The following is a 20,091-nucleotide window of genomic DNA, read 5'->3' as shown; positions in this document are numbered from 1 at the left end:
TTCGTGCCCCGGTCCAGGAGGATCCCATATGCCGCGGAGCGGCTGGGCCCGTGAGCCATGGCCGCTGAGCCTGCGCGTCCAGAGCCTGTGCTCCGCAGCGGGAGAGGCCACAACAGTGAGAGGCCCGCGTACCACAAAAAAAAAAAAAAAAAAAAAAAAAAAAAAAAGAAGGAACTGTGGTTCCCAAAACATAGGACATTGTAAAAACTTGGCTACATGACTAAGTAGCAGAGCTGAGATCTGAACCTGCAATTTTCATGTTTTTTAAAAAATGTTTAATTGTGGATAATTATGCACAGACACAGGCTTAATTAATAATATGCACAAACATATGCATGGGTGAAGAATATAATATGCATTGAACCTTTGTGCACCCATCACTCAGCTACAACAACTCCTGGCCATTCTTTCCCCACTACCCCCTACCATTTCTCCCTTGGATTATTCAAGCAATCCTGAGCATCATATTATTTCATTCAAAACACTGAAGTATATATCTCTGAAAAAAAATTAAATAGCCACAATGCCAATATCACACCCAATAAATACCAGTGATTTGTTTTATCATCAACTATGCAATGTTCCGATTTCTCTAACTGTATCTGTCTCTCTTTCTTTTTGTATTTGGTTGTTATGTCACTTAAATCTCTCTCTCTTGTCTTTTCTTGCTGGACCAGATGGGCTGTAGCACCCATATATCCCTTGATTATCTCTCAGGATGTACACTCCTAGAGAGATACAGTGAAATTACTTATTTTACGGTCTCTTTTAAACCATTCTCTGTAGTTAAGCTGCCAACCCAGTATACTGGTTTGTTTCACTTTGTTTTGATTTTAGAGATGTTTTGATTGAATTTCGTTTCATGGTTATATAGAACATTTACTGTTACAGAGTCAAATCTGTACAACAAAGGATTTTTGGAGGATTCTAGTTGTCATCCCTGTCCCGTTTATTCTGTTTCTATGTATCCATGCCCCTACCCCCCGCCACTGCCACCCTCACCCCCACCCCAGAGCAACCACTCTTAGGTTTTGGCCTTATGCTTTCGCTTTTTTGTTGTTGTTTTTTAAAATATTTATTTATTTTATTTATTTGGTTGCACTGGGTCTTAGTTGCAGCAAGTGGGCTTCTTAGTTGCGGCAAGTGGGCTCCTTATTTGTGACTTTGCAGGCTCCTTTAGTTGTGGCTCGCCAGCTCCTTAATTGTGGCATGTGAACTCTTAGTTGCAGCATGCATGTGGGATCTAGTTCCCTGACCAGGGATTGAACCGGGCCCCCTGCATTGGGAGCTCAGAGTCTTAACCACTGCACCACCAGGGAAGTCCCTATGCTTTCATTTTAAAATGATAAGCGAGTATGTGCACTCTCCGCACACTGCCTGTATATGTGCGTGCTACACGCACTGTCCTACTTTCCTGGTCCTCGGTTTGTAACTTAAGGTATATCCTGGGGGTTGGTCTCTGTACAGAGATATTTCCTATCCTTCTTACAGCTGCATTGTCCTCTTTATACGGGAGGGCTGTTATGCTTTTGTCTGTGATGCAAGTTACACCCTACTCCCTAATGTATCATTTGTCTTTTTTATTTACTTCTGGTGGGGTTTTGACATGTAAAGATTTTTATTTTATGTAGTTAAATGTATCAGTCTTTTCTCTATTGCTTTGGAGTGTGAGCAATAGTACAGTTTCTCAATTTGTAGGTCATAGAGGGAAGAACTCTTTGTTCTCTTCTAATATTAAATGGGATCTCTCCCTCTCAAGTTTCTGATCTATTTGGAATTAATCCTGATATAATTTGTGCAAAACAGATGTATATTTTTCCTTTTCCATGTGGCTACCTGGTTTTATCAATACCACTTATTAAAAAGTCCGTTTTTCCCCCAGTGATTTTTTTAAACAATTCTTTTTATTTAAAATTTTTATTTATTTATTTATTTTTGGCTGTGCTGGGTCTGCGTTGCTGCACACGGGCTTTCTCTAGTTGCGGTGAGCAGGGTGTACTCTTCTTGCGGTGCGCGGGCTTCTCATTGTGGTGGCTTCTCTTGTTGGGGAACCTGGGCTCTAGGCGCGCAGGCTTCAGTAGTTGTGGCACATAGGCTTAGTAGCTGTGACGCACAGGCTTAATTGCTCCGCGGCATGTGGGATCTTCCCGGACCCAGGCTCAAACCTGTGTCCCCTGCATTGGCAGGCAGATTCTTAACCACTGAGCCACCAGGGAAGTCCTCCCCCAGTGATTTTAAATGGCAACTTTATCGTATACTAGATTTCCATAGACAAAGGGTCTATTTCTGGATATTTAGATTCTCTTCCATTGGTCTGTGAATCCATACACCATCACTATGCTGTTTTGATAATAGAGGTTTTATAATACACTATCGTATCTGGTATGGTTAGCCTTCCTCGTTGTTCTGCTTTGCTAAGCTTTCATTAGCAATTCTGGCTTGGTTGTTCTGCTAAATGAACTGTATAATCAATTTGCCTGGCTTTAGGAAACGATGTGATTTTTAAATTGATATGATATTGAATTTATAGACTAACTTTGGGAGAATCAACATCTATGTGATGTTGAATCTTCTTGTGCAGGAACATGGCATATCTTTCCACTTATTCAAACTTCCTTTTTCTTCCTGAGTGTTTCACAGTTTTGTTTATACAGGCTTTAGACATTTCTTGTCAAGTCTCCAGTGATAGTACTTATTTTGCTATTGAAAATGTGGTCTTCAGCTTCATGTTCCAACTGTTGTCTTTGGTGTGAATGAACATTATTGATTTTGTGTATTTATTTTACAACCTGTTTTTTAAAACTAGGTTTTCTTCCTGTTTTTTTTTTGTGTGTGTGTGTGTGTGCTTGTTTGGCACAAGGACTCGTGACTTTCCACATGTATAAGCACGTGAACTACAAATAAGGATAATTTAACCTCTTCTTTCACCTTCTTTATGCCTTCAGTTTATTTCTCTTGTCTAAATAATGGGCAAATCCCTCAAACTCAGTGCTGAAGAGTCATGGACATGGAGGGTGCCCTTGTCTTGCTGCAGACTTGAGCAGAAAAGCCTCACGTTCTCCTGTGTTCATTAAGATGCTGGTTTTTGAGCTGAGGTTTATGTTGTAAATGTACATATATCTTCTATCATGTTGAGATAGACTCATCCTTTCCCTCAATTCCTATTTTATTGAGTGTTTTTCATATGAACAAATGCTGAATCACATACCTTTTCTGCATCCCCGAGATGCTCGTGTTATTTTTCTCCTCAGCTCTATGCATGTGATGGACTGTATTTCCTAAGGTTAAATCACGCTTGCATTTCCAGAATGAAGTGCGTTTGGATTAGCCTCTGTCTTCCCAAATCTGCCAGCTTCCCTGATCTTACCTGCAGTTGGGCAAGCTCTTCGTCTGGCTTACAGCTTTACAGTGTTCAACAGATACGTTTATCGAAGGAACGTTGAGTGGATTGTCTTCCTTTTACATTAATGATGACATTAAAAAAAATTAAACCCATGCACATTTCTAATAAACTAAGCACAACAGAAAATGACAACAGCAAAAGCAATAAACAGAGTTGTATTGATACCATCCAGAAATGGTCAGTCTTTCCTATTCGGTGGCTATAAATTGAGAAATCCCTGGATGCGTATGCTGGTAAAAGACAGGAGCCACTAGGAAATGACACTGCCTAGGTTTTAAACAGTTGTTTTTATTTGAAATCAACAGAAGCAGCACTGACGTGAGACCAAAGTTACTTCTAAACTTGAGGTTGGGGCTCCTTCCCAAGAAGACATGCTAGTTTCTAGAGTGAAGGGAGAACACTGCCAGTGCCCCCCAGACCCTGTTCGTTGTTTTATCACCTCTCTCCTTCTTCCTCCACACAGTTACGGTGGCGATCTCACACTTTACCCCCGGTGTTACTGAGATTGTCACTCACATCTGCTCGGTTCCTCACTTTCCAAGTTATTTATTAGCTGTGTGATGACGGTGCGGGTCTAATTCTCACCCTGTAATTGGCTTCCTCAGTTCTGACTCTGGTCTCCCCGTGTATCAGCTCCAGTCCTCCCGGTGTTGGATTGATGTTCTGATTAGGATCTGGGGTTCCATGTGGTTCTCTGGGAGCTTACGTTTCTTGGTCTCTGATTTCTGGTCTGTTGTCAGGCTGTTTCGCGGTTTTTCTGGTCCTGTGCGTTTACCTGTGCTGTCGTGGGAGCGTATCTGTTGCAGGCGCACCTGCCAGCTCTCTGTCGCGATGCTCTGGCCTGTGCTCCTGGACTCCTGCATGCTGACAAGTTTGTGGCCCTCCACCAGCCTGGTTTCTACCCCCAGGAGAGGGTGGGGAGACCAAAACACTGAGGCCGCCACTGCGAAGGCCCCGGGGTCTTATTTTCCTCCCAGAAACTCAAGCACTGTCTCCTTGGCCAAGCCGGGCAGGTCCCACCCCACAAACACTGGCCCGGCCCTCCATCCTGGTCCTTCTTCCTTCGTGGAGCTCATACATGCATGATATGAGCCTCTATTCCAAAGGGATTTCCCTAGAGCGACTTGCAGGTGAGAATTCTCAGGACGATGCTAACTTGCCTTCTGTCTCACGGCTACCTTGGAAGATGAGGGCAGGGCAGGAGTCAGGAGCCTTTGGGACCTCCTGTTTTGCCACTTATTTCTGTCCCCAAGGCCCCTCTCAGTTCAGACAGAACACTGTGCCTCTGTCTTCCTTTTTTGGTTGATCTCTTGAGCCATCTGCCCTGTAGGTTTCACGAGGAGCTGGGGCTTGTGGGCCTGCATCCCACGGAGCAGACCTGGGAGGGAACCCAGGCGGGGTGGGAGGGGGGCTTGCACCTCGGTCACCTGCAGAGGCCAGGTGGACATCCACAGAGGGCCACCTGTACCAGGCTATACAGAGGGCTCAATGGGTACCATTTTAAACTCTTCACATTATCCTGTGTGATAGGCATTCCTATCAAACAGCTTTTATTGGTGAGTCAACTGAGGCACAGAGGTTTGGACCCAGAGAGTCCTGGTCTGGAGCCTGTGCTCTTTGTGTGATGCCACCTCTGTGAGGAAGGGCGGGAGGGGACCTCGGGCCATGGCGGCAAGTTACCGTGACGGTGTTGACAGTCCCACAACATGTGAGCAGGCTTTGGGAGACAAGAGCTGAAGACATTCTTTAAAGAAATTACTCTGGGAACCAGGCTCGAATCCATGACTACTCTCCGAGTGCATTTTCTGCTATTGTAACACTGTCAATCATTCTAGAAATCGCTTCCTACTCTGTGCCAGGAACTGCCCCAGGTGCTTTATGTATGTGTCTTTCACCTTCCCACTGACCCCAGGAAAGCTCTCATCCCCATGTTATTGAAGAGGACACGGGGTCAGAGAGAAAGGAGGTGATCCCATTGGGTCAGCCAGTGGGCGAGGGGTGGCAGCTGGGCCCCCAGACCATGCTTTTTGAGTGACGCTGACCCGCCTGGGGTAATGTCACTGAGCTTTTGAGGCTGAGACTTGAAGAGTTCTCTGCTTCATCTGTGACCAGCCTTTACCAGGAGTGAGTTTAGAAAAAGTGTCAAAACAAGTCACCCTGTGTTTAAACAAGCATCAGAGGGGCCAAATTTTTGTTCGGGGTGGGTACTTGTTGAGGTTACAGTGTATAAAAGAAGTGATCTGTAGACAGGGATCTTGGGGAAAGAAACTTACATAATTTTCAACTGTTTGTCTCCCAGAAAAGTCACAGAAATATGTAAAAACATTATTACTCATTAGTTGACATTTAACCAAACGTATTATTCTAAAATAGGATAAATTAAAACTCCTCAGTAGATGTCTTGGTCAGCTGGGGCGACCATGGCAAAACACCACAGACGGGGTGGCTTAACAACAGATGTGGATTGTCTCAAAGTTCTGGTCAGGTTCTGGCGAGAGCCCGCTTCCTGACTTGCTGCTTTCTGGCCGACTCACCACGTGGCCTGTCCTTGGGTGCCTGTGGAGAGGCCATGCTCTCTTGCTCTTCCCCTCTGTGTAAAGGCCACAAATCCTACCAGGTTAGGACCTCACCCTATGACTCATCTACCCTTAATTTACCTCCTGAAAGCCCTATCTTCAGATGCAGTCACATTGGGGGTTAGAACTTCAACATAAGAATTTTGGGAGGACACAATTCAGTCTATAGCAATAGGGAAGTTGTTTTCTCCCTGAATATGATTTCTTCCTTTTATGTTTTTTTGCTATATTTATAGTTCAGCGAAAGCTGGATTATAAACACCAGTGGGAAGAATCTGTGTCTAAATGTCTGATCTACAAACCAACCAGCTTATTAATATTAATTTTTCACTGTCAAGTGATATTTATGATAAAGGTAATGGGAGTGATCAGTATGTTCAGATTATTTAAATATTCAAGTATTTTATTTGACTTGTTTTTATAAGTATTTTCTTTTTTTAAAAAAATTTATTTATTTATTTAAGTATTTATTTATTTATTTAGGCTGCACCAGGTCTTAGTTGTGGCATGCATGTGGGATTTATTTTATTTATTTATTTATTTTATTATTAGTTTCTGCTTTATAACAAAGTGAATCAGTCATACATATACATCTGTTCCCACAACCCTTCCCTCTTGCGTCTCCCTCCCTCCCACCCTCCCTATCCCACCCCTCCAGGCGGTCACAATGCATGTGGGATTTAATTCCCCAACCAGGGATCGAACCTGGGCCCCCCTGCATTGGGAGGGTGGAGTCTTACCCACTGGACCACCGGGGAAGTCCCTTGACTTTTATTTTATTCAACTTTGAGTATTTTATATGTTAGCTGAAAATAATATATAATTAATTTTTACAAGGTGGCTGTTCAAATTTTCATTCTGTCTGAGCAAGTAATCATCCTATATTTTTTTTTATAAAAGAAAGGATAGGGTACCTTGTATGGCTTTAGGAGAGAGATACATTTGAAATGTAATGTTCTCATTGAGTTACAGAAAGCTAGAGAGAACTACTGCTTTAAACAGCTGGGTTCTTGGCAAATGAACTTAAAAATAAAAAAGAATATTTGCCAATTTCTTTTCTGTCGGTCTCAGGTCCTTTGATATAACTTCCTCTTGGGAAAAAATATCAGACAAGTATTAAAAATTGGCTCAGTGTGATCAGAAAGAAAAGTCTTATCTTTTTCGAAATGTGCTGAATTCTAAAAGTTAATTAAGAAGACATGGTCTTCTACACTGGTTATATTTAGCTTTTCCCTTGAAATAAGATACTTCTTTCTTCTCAGTAAATGTGACTATCTTGGTGTCTTAAGTCTTCCAGCCATACAGGATCACCGTTTCCTTTAATATTCAAGTGAGCAAGCTCATGCCCTAAGGCCCTGTATTTAGAAAGCGCCACATACTCTGTCCCCAGCTTCCATCACCAAGGATTGCTGTAGTCCTGGAGATTTTCCGGATCACTCCAACTCCAGTTTACTCCCTCCACTGAATGCTTAGGCTCCCTGAGCACTGGGCCTCCCACGATTGGCCTGTACCCACCCCACTTGCCCCAGGCTGGGTACCACTTCCCGTCCCGAAGGATCACTGGCCCTGGTTGTGACAGCAGCCCACAGCGTACCCACCACACTGCCTGGCAGTCCTGACACTTGCTCCTGGGCTCTGTGATCATCACGTTGCCAAACCAATGGTCAAGTCTTTGACCCACTGCTAATCCTTGGAAACAAATGATCTGTTCTCCATTCTTGTAGTTTTTCTTCTTCCAGAAGGTCATCTACATGGGCTCATGCAAAACGTACTCTCTTGAGACTGGCTTCATGAGTTTAGCATGATGCATTTAACTCAGCCATGCTGTTGTACCTATAAGTAATCGTGTTCCTTTTTATTGCTGGGTGCTATTCATTTGTATGGATATAACACAGCTGCTTTTTCTCTTAACCCATTAAAATACTACTTTATTTCCACTTTTGGTGATTATGAATAAAGCTCCTATAGACACTTGTGCGTATGTTTTTGTATGGATGTAAATTTTTATTTTTTTCAGTGAAATACCTTAGAGTAGGGTTGCTGGGTCAGATGTAAATGTAACTTTAACTTTGTAAGTTGTTGCCAAACTGTTTATCTGAGTAACGTGTACATCCCACTAGCAGTTTTTCTGTTTGCTCCCCAGCACTTGCTTAGTTTAGCTCAGTTTTGTTTGTTTTGCTGTCCTAATATGTTGGATGTGTAAATTTGTATGGAGACACAAAAGACCCCAAATAGCCAAAGTGGTCTTGAGAAAAAAAATGGAGCTGGAGGAATCAGCCTCCCTGACTTCAGACTATACTACAAAGCTACAGTAGTCAAGACAGTATGGAACTGGCACAAAAACAGAAACACAGATCAATGGAACAGGACAGAAAGCCCAGAGATAAACCCATGCACCTACGGTCAACTAATCTATGACAAAGGAGACAAGAATATACAATGGAGAAAAGAGAGTCTCATCATAAGTGGTGCTGGGGAAACTGGACAGCTACATGTAAAAGAATGAAATTAGAACACTCCCTAACACCATACACAAAAATAAACTAAAAATGGATTAAAGACCTAAATGTAAGACCGGACACTATCAAACTCTTAGAGGAAAACATAGGAAAAACACTCCTTGACGTAAATCACAGCAAGATCTTTTTTGATCCACCTTCTAGAGTAATGGAAATAAAAACAAAAACAAACAAATGGTACCTAATGAAACTTAAAAGCTCTGCACAGCAAAGGAAACCATAAATAAAATGAAAAGACAACCCTCAGAATGGGAGAAAATAATTGCAAATGAATCAATGGACAAAGGATTAATCTCCAAAATATGCAAACAGCTCATGCAGCTCAGTATAAAAAAAAACAAACAACCCAATCAAAAAATGGACAGAAGACCTAAATAGACATTTCTCCAAAGAAGACATACAGATGGCCAAGAGGCACATGAAAAGATGCTTAACATCACTAATTATCAGAGAAATGCAAATCAAAACTGCAGTGATTAACAACTAAACCCATTGAATTATAGCCCCATTTTTCTTAAACAGAATTGTGTTTTCTCTTGTCATCTCCAGTTATACTCAATACACTGATGAACAAAAAAAACTACAGTGAGGTATCACCTCACACCAGTCAGAATGGCCATCATCAAAAAATCTACAGACAATAAATGCTGGAGAGGGTGTGGAGAAAAGGAAACCCTCTTGCATTGGTGGTGGGAATGTAAATTGATACAGCCACTGTGGAGAACAGTAGGGAGGTTCATTAAAAAACTAAAAATAGAATTACCATATGACCCAGCAATCACACTCCTGGGCATATGCCGTATTTCAAAACCATAATTCAAAAAGACACATGCACCCCAATGCTCATTGTAGCACTATTTACAATAGCCAGGTCATGGAAGCAACCCAAATGCCCATCGACAGATGAATGGATAAAGAATATGTGGTACATATGTGCAATGGAATATTACTCAGTCATAAAAAGGAATGAAATTGGGTCATTTATAGAGATGTGGATGCGCCTAGAGTCTGTCATACAGAGTGAAGTAAGTCAGAAAGAGAAAAACAAATATCGTATATTGATGCATGTATGTGGAATCTAGAAAAATGGTACAGGTGAACCTGTTTGCAAGGCAGAAATAGAGACACAGACGTAGAGAACAAACGTATGGACACCAAGGGGGAAAAGGGGGGGTGGGATGAATTGGGAGATTGGGATTGACATATGTACACTAAATAATATATATAAAATAGATAACTAATGAGCACCTGTTGTTTTCATTAGTTGTGTAGCACAGGGAACTCTACTTCACTTCGCCGTACAGTAGAAACTAACAAAACATTGTAAAGCAACTATACCCCAATAAAAAAATAATAATAATGATAGTAATATGTTGTAGAATGTTATTGCGGTTTTAATTTGTATTTCCCTATTGACCAGTGAAGGTCAGCATCTCTTCACATGCTTATTTGCCATCTGTGTATCTTTTTACATTGAAATATCTGTCAAATCTTTTCCCCATTTTTATACTGTGGTGCTTTTGAGGGTCTTTACACATTCCAGATACCAGTCATTTGTCAGATTGTGATTTGAAAGTATTTCTTCCAAATCTGTGGCTTCTCTTTTCATTTTCTTAAGTGTCTTCCTCAGAGCAAAAGTTCACTCATCAATAATTTATTTGCCAATTTGTCAATCCTTTTTTCTTTTAAGAATCATGCTTTTGGTGTTGTATCTAACACAAGGTTGTGAAGATTTCCTCCTATGTTTTCTTCTAGGAGTTTTTTAGTTTACATATTACATTCAAGTCCATGTTCCATTTTGAGTTAGATTTTGTAAATGTCGTGAGGTGTACCTGGAGGTTTATATCTTTGGCATACAGATGTCCAATTTTTCCAGCACTGTTTTTTGAAAAGACTGTCCTTCTCTGCTGAATTGCTGTTGCACCTTTGTCAAAGTACAATTGGCCATATTTTTGTGAAAGTATTTCTGGGCTCTATTCTATTGATCTGTGTCTGCCCTTCACCAATACCACACTGTATTGATTGCTGTAGCTTTAGAGTAACACTTAAAATCAAGCCGTGTGCCTGGGCATATCTCTGGAGAAAACTAATGTGAAAAGATACACGCACCCCAGCATTCACTGCAGCACTGTTTACAACAGCCAAGACATGGAAGCAAGATGAATGGATAAAGAAGATGTGGTACGTATATACAATGGAATACTACTCAGCCATGAAAAAGAATGAAATAATGCCATTTGCAGCAGCATGGATGGACCTAGAGATTATCACACTAAATGATGTAAGTCAGACAGAGAAAGACAAATATAATGTGATATCGCTTATATGTGGAATCTAAAATATGACACACGAACTTATTTACAAAACATAAATAGACTCACAGACATAGAAAACAAACTTATGGTTACCAAAGGGGAAAGAGGGTGGGATTAACATATACACACTACTATATATAAATTAGATAAAGAACAAGGACCTACTTACTGTACAGCATAGGGAACTCTATTCAATACTCTGGAATGACCTATATGGGAAAAGAATCTAAAAAGGAATAGATCCATATTCTCGTGGGGGCCGCCAGTGTTGCCACCCCCAGCCCGCTGCCCAGCATCTGCTCCTGTACTGGCAGCTTCCTTACGGGGCTCTCCTGAGCGGGGGCTGGAGAATCCAAAAACTTTGTCTCACAGCCCCTCCCCCACTCCAGAGTACTCTGAACGGATAGAGTGACTTTCTTCTTGGAACTCTGATGCCTGTATGTGTTCATAGTTTTGGGAGATATGGGTATCTAAGCCAGGACATATTAGAGGGGAAAATAAAGCTAAAAACAAACAAGCAAAAAACGGAATTTATCACCATATGGTTGTTCTTTGAGTTTCACTTTCCCTACCTGGTCTGCCTGCTCTTATTAACTTTTCGGAGCCCTGACATGATTGCTTCATGAATTCTGTCCAGCTTTTGAGTTGCAGTGAGTTAGAGAGATAGGGTGGAGTGTGCTCAGCCCATCTTAACTGGAACCAAAAACTCCAGCAGGGACTTTTAATAGAAAATTTGTCTTTGCATTTTATGTCATTCATTTATTCAATCAATGTTTATTGTTTTTATTTTTAAATTTTTTAAATTAATTTTATTTATTTTTGGCTGTGTTGGGTCCTCATTGCTGCATGCGGGCTTTCTCTAGTTGCAATGAGCGGGGGCTACTCTTCATTGTGGTGCGCAGGCTTCTCACTGCAGTGGCTTCTCTTGTTGCAGAACACGGGCTCTAGACGTGCAGGCTTCAGTAGTTGTGGCACATAGGCTCAGTAGTTGTGGCTCGCGGGCTCTAGAGCACAGGCTCAGTAGTTGTGGTGCACGGACTTAGTTGCTCTGTGGCATCTGAGATCTTCCCGGACCAGGGCTGGAACCCATGTCCCCTAAATTGGCAGGTGGATTCTTAACCACTGCGCCACCAGGGAAGCCCTCAATGTTTATTGAGTGCCTCCTAACTGCTAAATAAGCACTGTCCTGAGCGTGTGAGCAAATCAGAGAGAGAGAGAGCTGACATACTCATGAAGGTATATAGTTATAAAGTTAAATGGTTAATATTGTAGGTCAGAAGGTGATACATGCGGAGGAAAGGGGAACAGGTAGAACAGAGAACAGAGGACCGAGAGAGTGATGAAGGGTAGGTTGCTGTTTTGGTTTTTTTTGATTTTTTTTTTAAGCCATGCAGCATGTGGGATCTTTGTTTCCCAACCAGGGATCGAACCCATGTCCCCTGCATTGGAAGCGCTGGACTGCCAGGGAAGTCCCTGCTGTTTTAAATAAGGAGGTGACCGCAGGACTCATCAAGTAGGTGACGCTTGGGCCGACTGAGTGGCGTAGCCACGTGGATGTTTCGGGCAGAAGGAACAGTCGGTTCCATGGCCCTGAGTGGGAGTGATGGGTTCTGAGAGCAGCCAGGAGGCCAATGTGGCGAGAGGGACATGAGCAAGGGGGCCAAGCAGACGATGAGGTCACAGAGGGAAGGAGCAGAGAGGAGAAAGTAGGTCCTTCTACATGACTGTCACGACTTGGGCTTTGTGTGAAGCGGGAGCTGTCAGAAGGTTAAGCAGATAGTGATGTGGTCCAGCTTCTTAAAAGATCACTCTGCCTGCTGAGTGGAGACAGGGCTCTAGGGGAGGTATGGAAATAGGGAGACTTGAAAGGAGGCTGTAACAGTAGGATGGTAATGTATGTGTCAACCTGGCTAGGCCATGGTACCCAGATATTTGGTCAAACATTTTCCGGATGTTTCTGTGAAGGTGTTTTTTGGATGAAATTAACATTTAAATTGGTGACTTTGAGTAAAGCAAATTCCCTCCCTAATGTGGGTGAGTCTCATCCAGTCAGTTGAAGGCCTTAACAGAACAGACTGGCTGCCTGCTTCCAACTGAGCAGGAAAGAATTCTGCCAGCCCACTGCCTTTGGACACGAACTGCAACTCTTCCCTGGGTTTCCAGCCTGCTGGCCTACTCATCAGATTTTGGATTTGCCAAGCCTCCATGATCATGTGAGCCAGTTCTTGAAAGCAATCTCTCTATGTATATTCTTTAAAGCAATCTTTCTATATATATTACGTATGTATACATAATAATAATGTATATATTATGTATGTATACATATCCTATCAGAGAACCCTGATTAATACAAACAGTAATCTAGATAACAGATGATGGTGGCTTGAACCAGGTCGCGGGAGCAGTGAGGGTGATGAGAAATGATTGGATTTAGGGTGATTTGCAGAACTTCCTAAATGTTCGTATATGGGGTTGAGAAAACAGAAAGCTTTTGTACAATTTCTACAAGATGACAAATGTGAGAATTCTGTAGAAAGCAGGAAGATACTTAATTAAAAAAACAAAATCCTTAGAACATACACTGGAAAAAAGTTACAATAGTTATTTTTTAAAGTTAATTTTAAAAATATTTACAAAAACTATAAAAATACCTTGTCCTAAGATTAACAAGAAATATTATGAACCTATAGGAAAATAAAACTCTGAAACTCTACAGAAAATCATAAAACATGATTTTTTTTTTTTTTTTTTTTTTTTTTTTTTTTTTTGCAGTACGCAGGCCTCTCACTGTTGTGGCCTCTCCCGTTGCGGAGCACAGGCTCCGGATGTGCAGGCTCAGCGGCCATGGCTCACAGGCCCAGCCACTCTGCGGCATGTGGGATCTTCCCAGACCGGGGCATGAACTCATGTCTCCTGCATTGGCAGGTGGACTCTCAACCACTGTGCCACCAGGGAAGCCCCCCACCTGCATTCTTTTGGACACAGTGTAGAGAGGTGTTTTAAGACTTAAAACTGGTATTTTTCTTTCACCCATTTTGAGTGAAAGAAAATGGGTAAAGATGCTATCTGGGTAAAAATGCTGGTGATGGACACTGCTGATTTTCACACAGTCACAGGGCTCGCCAGACCTGTGGAACTAACTTGGTAACAAGAAAAAACACTAAAAAAAGAGCCCAGCTGTTGACAATGGCTTACATCTTATTTCCCATTTCTCTGTTATCTCTTGGTTGCTTTTTTTTTTTTTTTTTTTTTAATCTGGGTACACTTGATCCTTCTGAAGGGACCTTTTGCTGAATTCTCAATTGTCGGAGGTTTCTTTGAACTTGAGTTTAAATTTTAATTTGCAAGGAAACTGAAGCAGATGGATTTTCTCATCGTGGAAAAAAAATGAGTGCCTTGATGATATATTTGTTTTCCTTAGCAGGCTTCTGCCATTAAGATTGAAGCTTGAGGATATATTGTTAGATCTTGTGTGGAACAGAAAGTTATTACTCATAGTTTACCAGATTTTAGCATTCTTGCATCATAACACGGAATATCATTTTACATTTAGTGTTTCTTTCCAGCGCCATTATCAGATTGCATTTTCGTAGTGAATTCCAACAAAAATTTTATGTTACTGACATTTAATGAAATTTTAATAACGTTGTGTTTTGATGTTAGTATTCAAATAATGTGTTTTGAATTGCTTTCCTTTGAATATATTTGCATTAAAGAGGAACTCAATTTGATTTGGTACTTTAAAGAGCTTACCCACTTTCTGGTAGCTTTAAAAAGACAAAGAGGGGGCTTCCCTGGTGGCGCAATGGTTAAGAATCCACCTGCCAATGCAGGGGACACGGGTTTGAGCCCTGGTTCGGGAAGATCCCACATGCCGTGGAGCAACTAAGCCCGTGTACCACAACTAATGAGCCCACGTGCCACAACTACTGATGCCCACGTGCCACAACTACTGATGCCCACGTGCCTAGAGCCCATGCTCCGCAACGAGAAGCCACCAGTGAGAAGCCCGCACACCACAATGAAGAGTGGCCTCCTCTCACCGCAACTAGAGAAAGCCCGCTCACCACATCGAAGACCCAATGTAGCCAAAAATAAGTAAATAAAATAAAATTTTAAAAAAACAGAAGTAAATTCAGTTTCTTCTTTGCAAGTAAGTTAATAGAAAAGGAACACATTTGCTGAGCTCTGTGGAAGTAATGGCAGCAGACTGCAAATGGTATGTTAATGGAATGACTCACATTGGCTATTAGAGTTGCACAATTAAAAAATGTATATATATATTATATAAAGTGCACATCACAGATTATGAGGGATGATACCCTTGGGTTCTCTTTTCTTTCTCATTGAGTCCTAAGGCTGATATATTAAGACATTTAAGAGATTCACATGATTGCAATTCTTGATCAGGGATGCCCCAAATTAAACGGTAATCTCTTGAGAGAGCACGTTTCTCTGTTAGTAGCGTTCTCTTAGCCATTTCTGCTAAAATTGTGGTGTGGGCCCAGGCAATTCCCATGAGCATGTGCTTTCCAAAAGATAAACTCACCAGACCTAACTCAAATGTGCTTTCTGGGATGGCTTTGACGCAGCTGTCCGGCTAGAGTTTATTATGCACAGAGTATCAATGCTAAAATGGTGAAAAGATGGGAAAAGCCCTGCTTGCGAGGCAAGGCTGCCTTTACCATTCTTTCTAGACAGACTCAGGGGCTTTAGAGAAAGTTACTGGTGGGAAATGGTTGTGGGGGTGGGGGTGGGGCTGGCGACGGCAAACTAGTCCTCAGGGTCTTTTATCCTTTTTATGCCCAGTTTTGTGGGGAAAGAAATGCTTTTACTTCCCTTCCACGCTCTTAGCCTTATTTTTCTCCCACATTCTTCCTGGGAGTCTCTTCCACCTACAAACAGTCCCGATTTCAGAGCTCTCGATACTTTCTACGGATCTGGCCTGAGCTGTGCGGTCCTGAGCTGAGCCGCACACTCGCTCAGGACATTTGCTTCCTGTTCTCTATCTTCAGGGTTTGGTAAGGACGACACTTAATTCTAATAAAACACACGGCTGGGACCCGCAGGGTTTCGCGGAGACGCCGCCACCGCGCGACCGCCGGCCGAACCAGACCGACCCCAGACACGGCGCGGCCTCGATGACGTAGCGCGCAGCCTCCGTGACGTAACCGCGCAGCCCCCTGACGCAGCGCGCAGCCTCTGGGACGCAACCGCGCCCTCTCCGGCCCCGCCCAGGACCGCCAGGAGGAGCCGCGCGCAGACCCTCATCCCCTCAACCGCTAGTTACGGGGTATCCGCGTAGCGCGGGTCCCGCCGCCGCGACATGTCGGAAAAGCCGAAGAGCCGGGGCCGCGCCAGCGCCCAGGCCGAGCGGGGCAGCGGCGGCGAGGAGGCCCCGAGCACGTCCCGCGGGCCTGGTGGCGCCGCGTCGCAGGGCGGCCGGCGGGCCGAGGCTCCCCCCACGCCGGGGCCGCGGTCGCAGAAGCAGCTGGAGCTGAAGGTGGCGGAGCTGGTGCAGTTCCTGCTGATCAAGGACCAGAGGAAGATCCCGATCCGTCGCACCGACATCCTGCGGCACGTGGTCGGGGACTACAAGGACGTGCTCCCGGAGCTGCTGCGGCGGGCGGCCGAGCGCCTGGAGTACGTGTTCGGGTACCGGCTGGTGGAGCTGGAGCCCCGGAGTAACACCTACATCCTGGTCAACACGCTGGAGCCGGTGGAGGAGGACGCGGAGATGCGCGGCGACCAGGGCACTCCCACCACCGGGCTGCTCATGATCGTGCTGGGGCTCATCTTCATGAAGGGCAACAGCATCAAGGAGACCGAGGTCTGGGACTTCCTGCGGCGCCTCGGGGTGCACCCCACCAAGAAGCACCTCATCTTCGGGGACCCAAAGAAGCTCATCACCGAGGACTTCGTGCGGCAGCGGTACTTGGAGTACCGGCGCATCCCGCACACGGACCCCGTGGACTACGAGCTCCAGTGGGGCCCGCGCACCAACCTGGAGACCAGCAAGATGAAGGTGCTCAAGTTCGTGGCCAAAGTCCACAATCAGGATCCCAAAGACTGGCCGGCGCAGTACTGTGAGGCTTTGGCGGAGGAGGAGGCCAGGGCCAGACCCCAGACCGGGGGCGCGGCCCCAACCCCAGCCCCTTCCTCTTGAAACCTGAGACAGACTCGGAGAGACCCCGGGGAAGGGCTTGGGGTGGGAGGGAGCATCTTGCTGTAACCCTTAAATGTGTGTAGTAGTTTTAGGATGTGTTTGCAGTCTTTTCTTCTTGTGATATTATAAGTCACTTTGGTTCCGAAAATGTTAGAGGATGATTTATTTTGTTTTGGTTTGTCTTACTGTCTTTTTTTTTTATTGGTATAAAAATTTTGCTAGCTTTATAAAGCGAATTGGAAAGTTTTGTACCATGTTATGGAAATAGACATTTAAAAGAAAGCCGTAAGTAAGTTGCTTTCATACCGGGGAAATAAAACGAAGTGGCTCTTGTCTGGCCTCTGGACTACTCAACTCTGTAAGGAAAAATAAAAGTCTATAAATTGAAAACTAAAATGTAACTGCCTATATCTCTATTTATCTTAATATAGCTATTTAAAAAATATATTTTCCACGTGTATAAGTGTTATGAGTCATTCTAAGCAATGTATGCATTGTATTTTTTCCAGATAATTTTTTGTGTGGCTGACCATTTAGTTCCTTTTTTTTGTTTTTTGTTTTGGTTTTTGGTTTTTGGTTTTTTTGCTACTATAGTTATAATAAACACTGTATTTTTGAAGCAAGTAAGCATTGTGCACTTATTTTAACCGTAAGTCATGAGAAGATTTCATGACTGAAAAACAGCATCTTAACAAAAAAAGAAAAATAATTTTTACCACGTATCATTCAGGTAAATAATGTTTTGTGGAAGTTGCTCTATTTTTATGTGTGTGTGCATATTGGATCATGATGTAAAATATATTTCTTTCTGTGGGTCACAGAAGTGTTAATGATTAACCATACCTACTTGAGAATCAGACTACATGGGTTCAGAGCCTCCCTCTGCATAACTGGCTGTAGGAATTTAAGCAGGTTAGGTTGTATACAGACCTTTCCTCACCTGTAAAATGGGTTGATGGTGCATATTGTTGTGTGTGGTAGTGTGATAATTAGATAGGGAAGTATACCTAGAGATCTTGGCACAGTCCGGGGCTGTGGGGGATTTTAGTTGTTACTTTGTTCCTTAAAATTTGTTTAAATTTGTTTATTCTTGGTCTGGAGCAGTTAAAAAATTTTTTTAAGGTTTTCTTTCATTATCTTGTTCTAATCATTCCTCAAATTGGAATTACTGGTTCAAAAATACGACTATTCTAGTCTAACTCTGTTGTATGGTTTTATGGAAAAACATAACTCATGGTATATGGTGAGTAGAGCCCATGTAAGCAGTAAGAGCAGAAAGTAAGATCTACCCCAGGTTGGAGAGGTCTCTGTAGTGTAGTGAATAGCGTATGGGGTTTCGAGGTTGTCTGACAGACTGAATTCAAATTACGGCTCATGCTATGGCAACATGGTGATTTGGCATAGGTTTTAAGCTCCCTCAATCTCAATTTCTTTATGTGTAAAATGGGAAAAACAATAATTATAGTTTGTTGTATGGATTAAATGAGCCTGAAGAAAAGCTGGTATAGTGGCCTTTCATTGTATTTCTCCATAGCCTCTGGCAAAATGCTGTTTATATACAGAGGTTCAACAGTTAATTATTCAGCAGGTGAATAAGAATGATTGTTTGGGGGGAAGGTACTGCAAATTAATCATGAAATGAGATAAATACTTAAGAAAAATGTGGATTGATCAACCCTGGACTAAAGTCATCTAGAAGAATCTGGTGGGTATGTGGTGGTGTGGAGCAATGGGTTAGATGACTGGGTTTTACTTTATTCTGTTGAACTGGAATTTGCATTTATTCTATCAGTGAATATAATTGGTCCTTAAAGGCATTCCTTGGTTTGCATTTATTTCAGTGTATGAATTACCTTCTGGCTAAGCATTCTGCTTACTCAATGACCGCTTTCCCCTCTGGGGTGTTCTAATGCTGGGATTTTCATCTGTATGGGGCAGAAAATATTATTCACTTTGCAGTGTCAGTTATATCTGAGGCACATGTTTTCCCCACACTTTCCTTGTAGAGATGTTAACAATTTACCATCAATGGATTACCATTTTGTTTCAAATTTTAAAGTAGAAAACATTACAGACCAGATCAAGCCCTTGTATCTTTTCACCCTTCCCAGAAGTGTCAAGAGTTTGTGGCTATTGTGCCATTGTCTAGTTAATACAATATAATGTTTAATATATGAATAATATATACAGTTGACCCTTGAACAACACAGGTTTGAACTGCATGGTCCACTTGCATGCAGATTTTTTTCAGTAAATATGGAGTACATTTACAGGCTGGGAGATGGGTATGCGGGGTGTTGTTATTACTGTTTTCTCTGGTTTTGCATATGTATGAAATTTTCCATAACAAAAATTTAAAGAATTAAAGGCATTCTAATAAATAAACTTCTTTCAATTGATTTTTTTTAGTAACTTATTACTTGTTATTTCTGAGACTAACACTATTTTGAGACTGTAGAATGCATAGTGTTTTCAAGTTTAGCTTCTAAAATATTTTACAATATATTTCAAATAAAATCATGGTTGCTGGCTATGGCTTTTCAGAGACTTTACCTTTTTTATTTGATTTAAGGTAATATGAATTTGCAATTTTAATTAATACTTTCCCTGAAAACACAGAAATGTTATTCATTTAATTACTGGATCATCTGAAAGCTTTTTGAAAGCCAAATAATTTTTCCTTCGAGTCTCTCCAAGTGAATAATCAATTTCTTGTTTGGTTTGTTTCCAGATTACCTTTTTCATGCTGCTCTCAGCAGTATGTGTAATGCTGAATTTGGCTGGTTCAATTCTCTCCTGTCAGAACGCTCAGCTAGTCAACTCCCTAGAAGGCTGTCAGTTGGTGAGTAATGAAATGCAGACCTTTTGATAAAGGGCATAGGCTTTGATTTTGAATGAAAGTGATTTCAAAAATAATTTTATTGTATCCTTGGATTTATTCTGATGTTTTAGTGTTGTTTAAGGAATTAACGTTGATTCATTTTTTAAAATTCTCCCAAATTAAAACTGGTTCTACTCATAAGTCAGTTACTAATAGTATATTAGTGTAATGCTATTTTAGAATAAATGTCTTTAGTAACGATTTTATTTTAATATTTGTTGCATTGATTTT

The 20,091-nt window shown here is 42.2% G+C and overlaps 2 protein-coding genes across 2 annotated transcripts in view; both read left to right on the top strand.

The window, feature by feature from the left end:
- The window catches only part of ENTREP2 (endosomal transmembrane epsin interactor 2), a 377,851-nt gene that overhangs the window by 263,564 nt on the left and 94,196 nt on the right, over positions 1 to 20,091 (top strand). Inside the window, exon 3 of the mRNA XM_060095391.1 lies at positions 19,711 to 19,821. Within this exon, the coding sequence (XP_059951374.1) occupies positions 19,711 to 19,821 (111 nt within the window). The remainder of the gene's footprint in view (positions 1 to 19,710; positions 19,822 to 20,091) is intronic.
- Positions 16,040 to 17,375, top strand: NSMCE3 (NSE3 homolog, SMC5-SMC6 complex component). The gene has a single exon (XM_060095390.1). It carries the CDS (start codon positions 16,140 to 16,142, stop codon positions 16,977 to 16,979), a length of 840 nt encoding a protein of 279 aa, XP_059951373.1. The 5' UTR covers positions 16,040 to 16,139; the 3' UTR covers positions 16,980 to 17,375.

This window comes from Mesoplodon densirostris, chromosome 4 (assembly GCF_025265405.1).
Source record: "Mesoplodon densirostris isolate mMesDen1 chromosome 4, mMesDen1 primary haplotype, whole genome shotgun sequence".
In the NCBI taxonomy this organism is placed as follows: Eukaryota; Metazoa; Chordata; class Mammalia; order Artiodactyla; family Ziphiidae; genus Mesoplodon; species Mesoplodon densirostris.
This window is presented reverse-complemented; position numbering and strand designations above follow the sequence as displayed.

Excerpts from the sequence above, each read along its gene's own strand:
- NSMCE3 (XM_060095390.1), top strand. The coding sequence starts at position 16,140 with ATGTCGGAAAAGCCGAAGAGCCGGGGCCGCGCCAGCGCCCAGGCCGAG.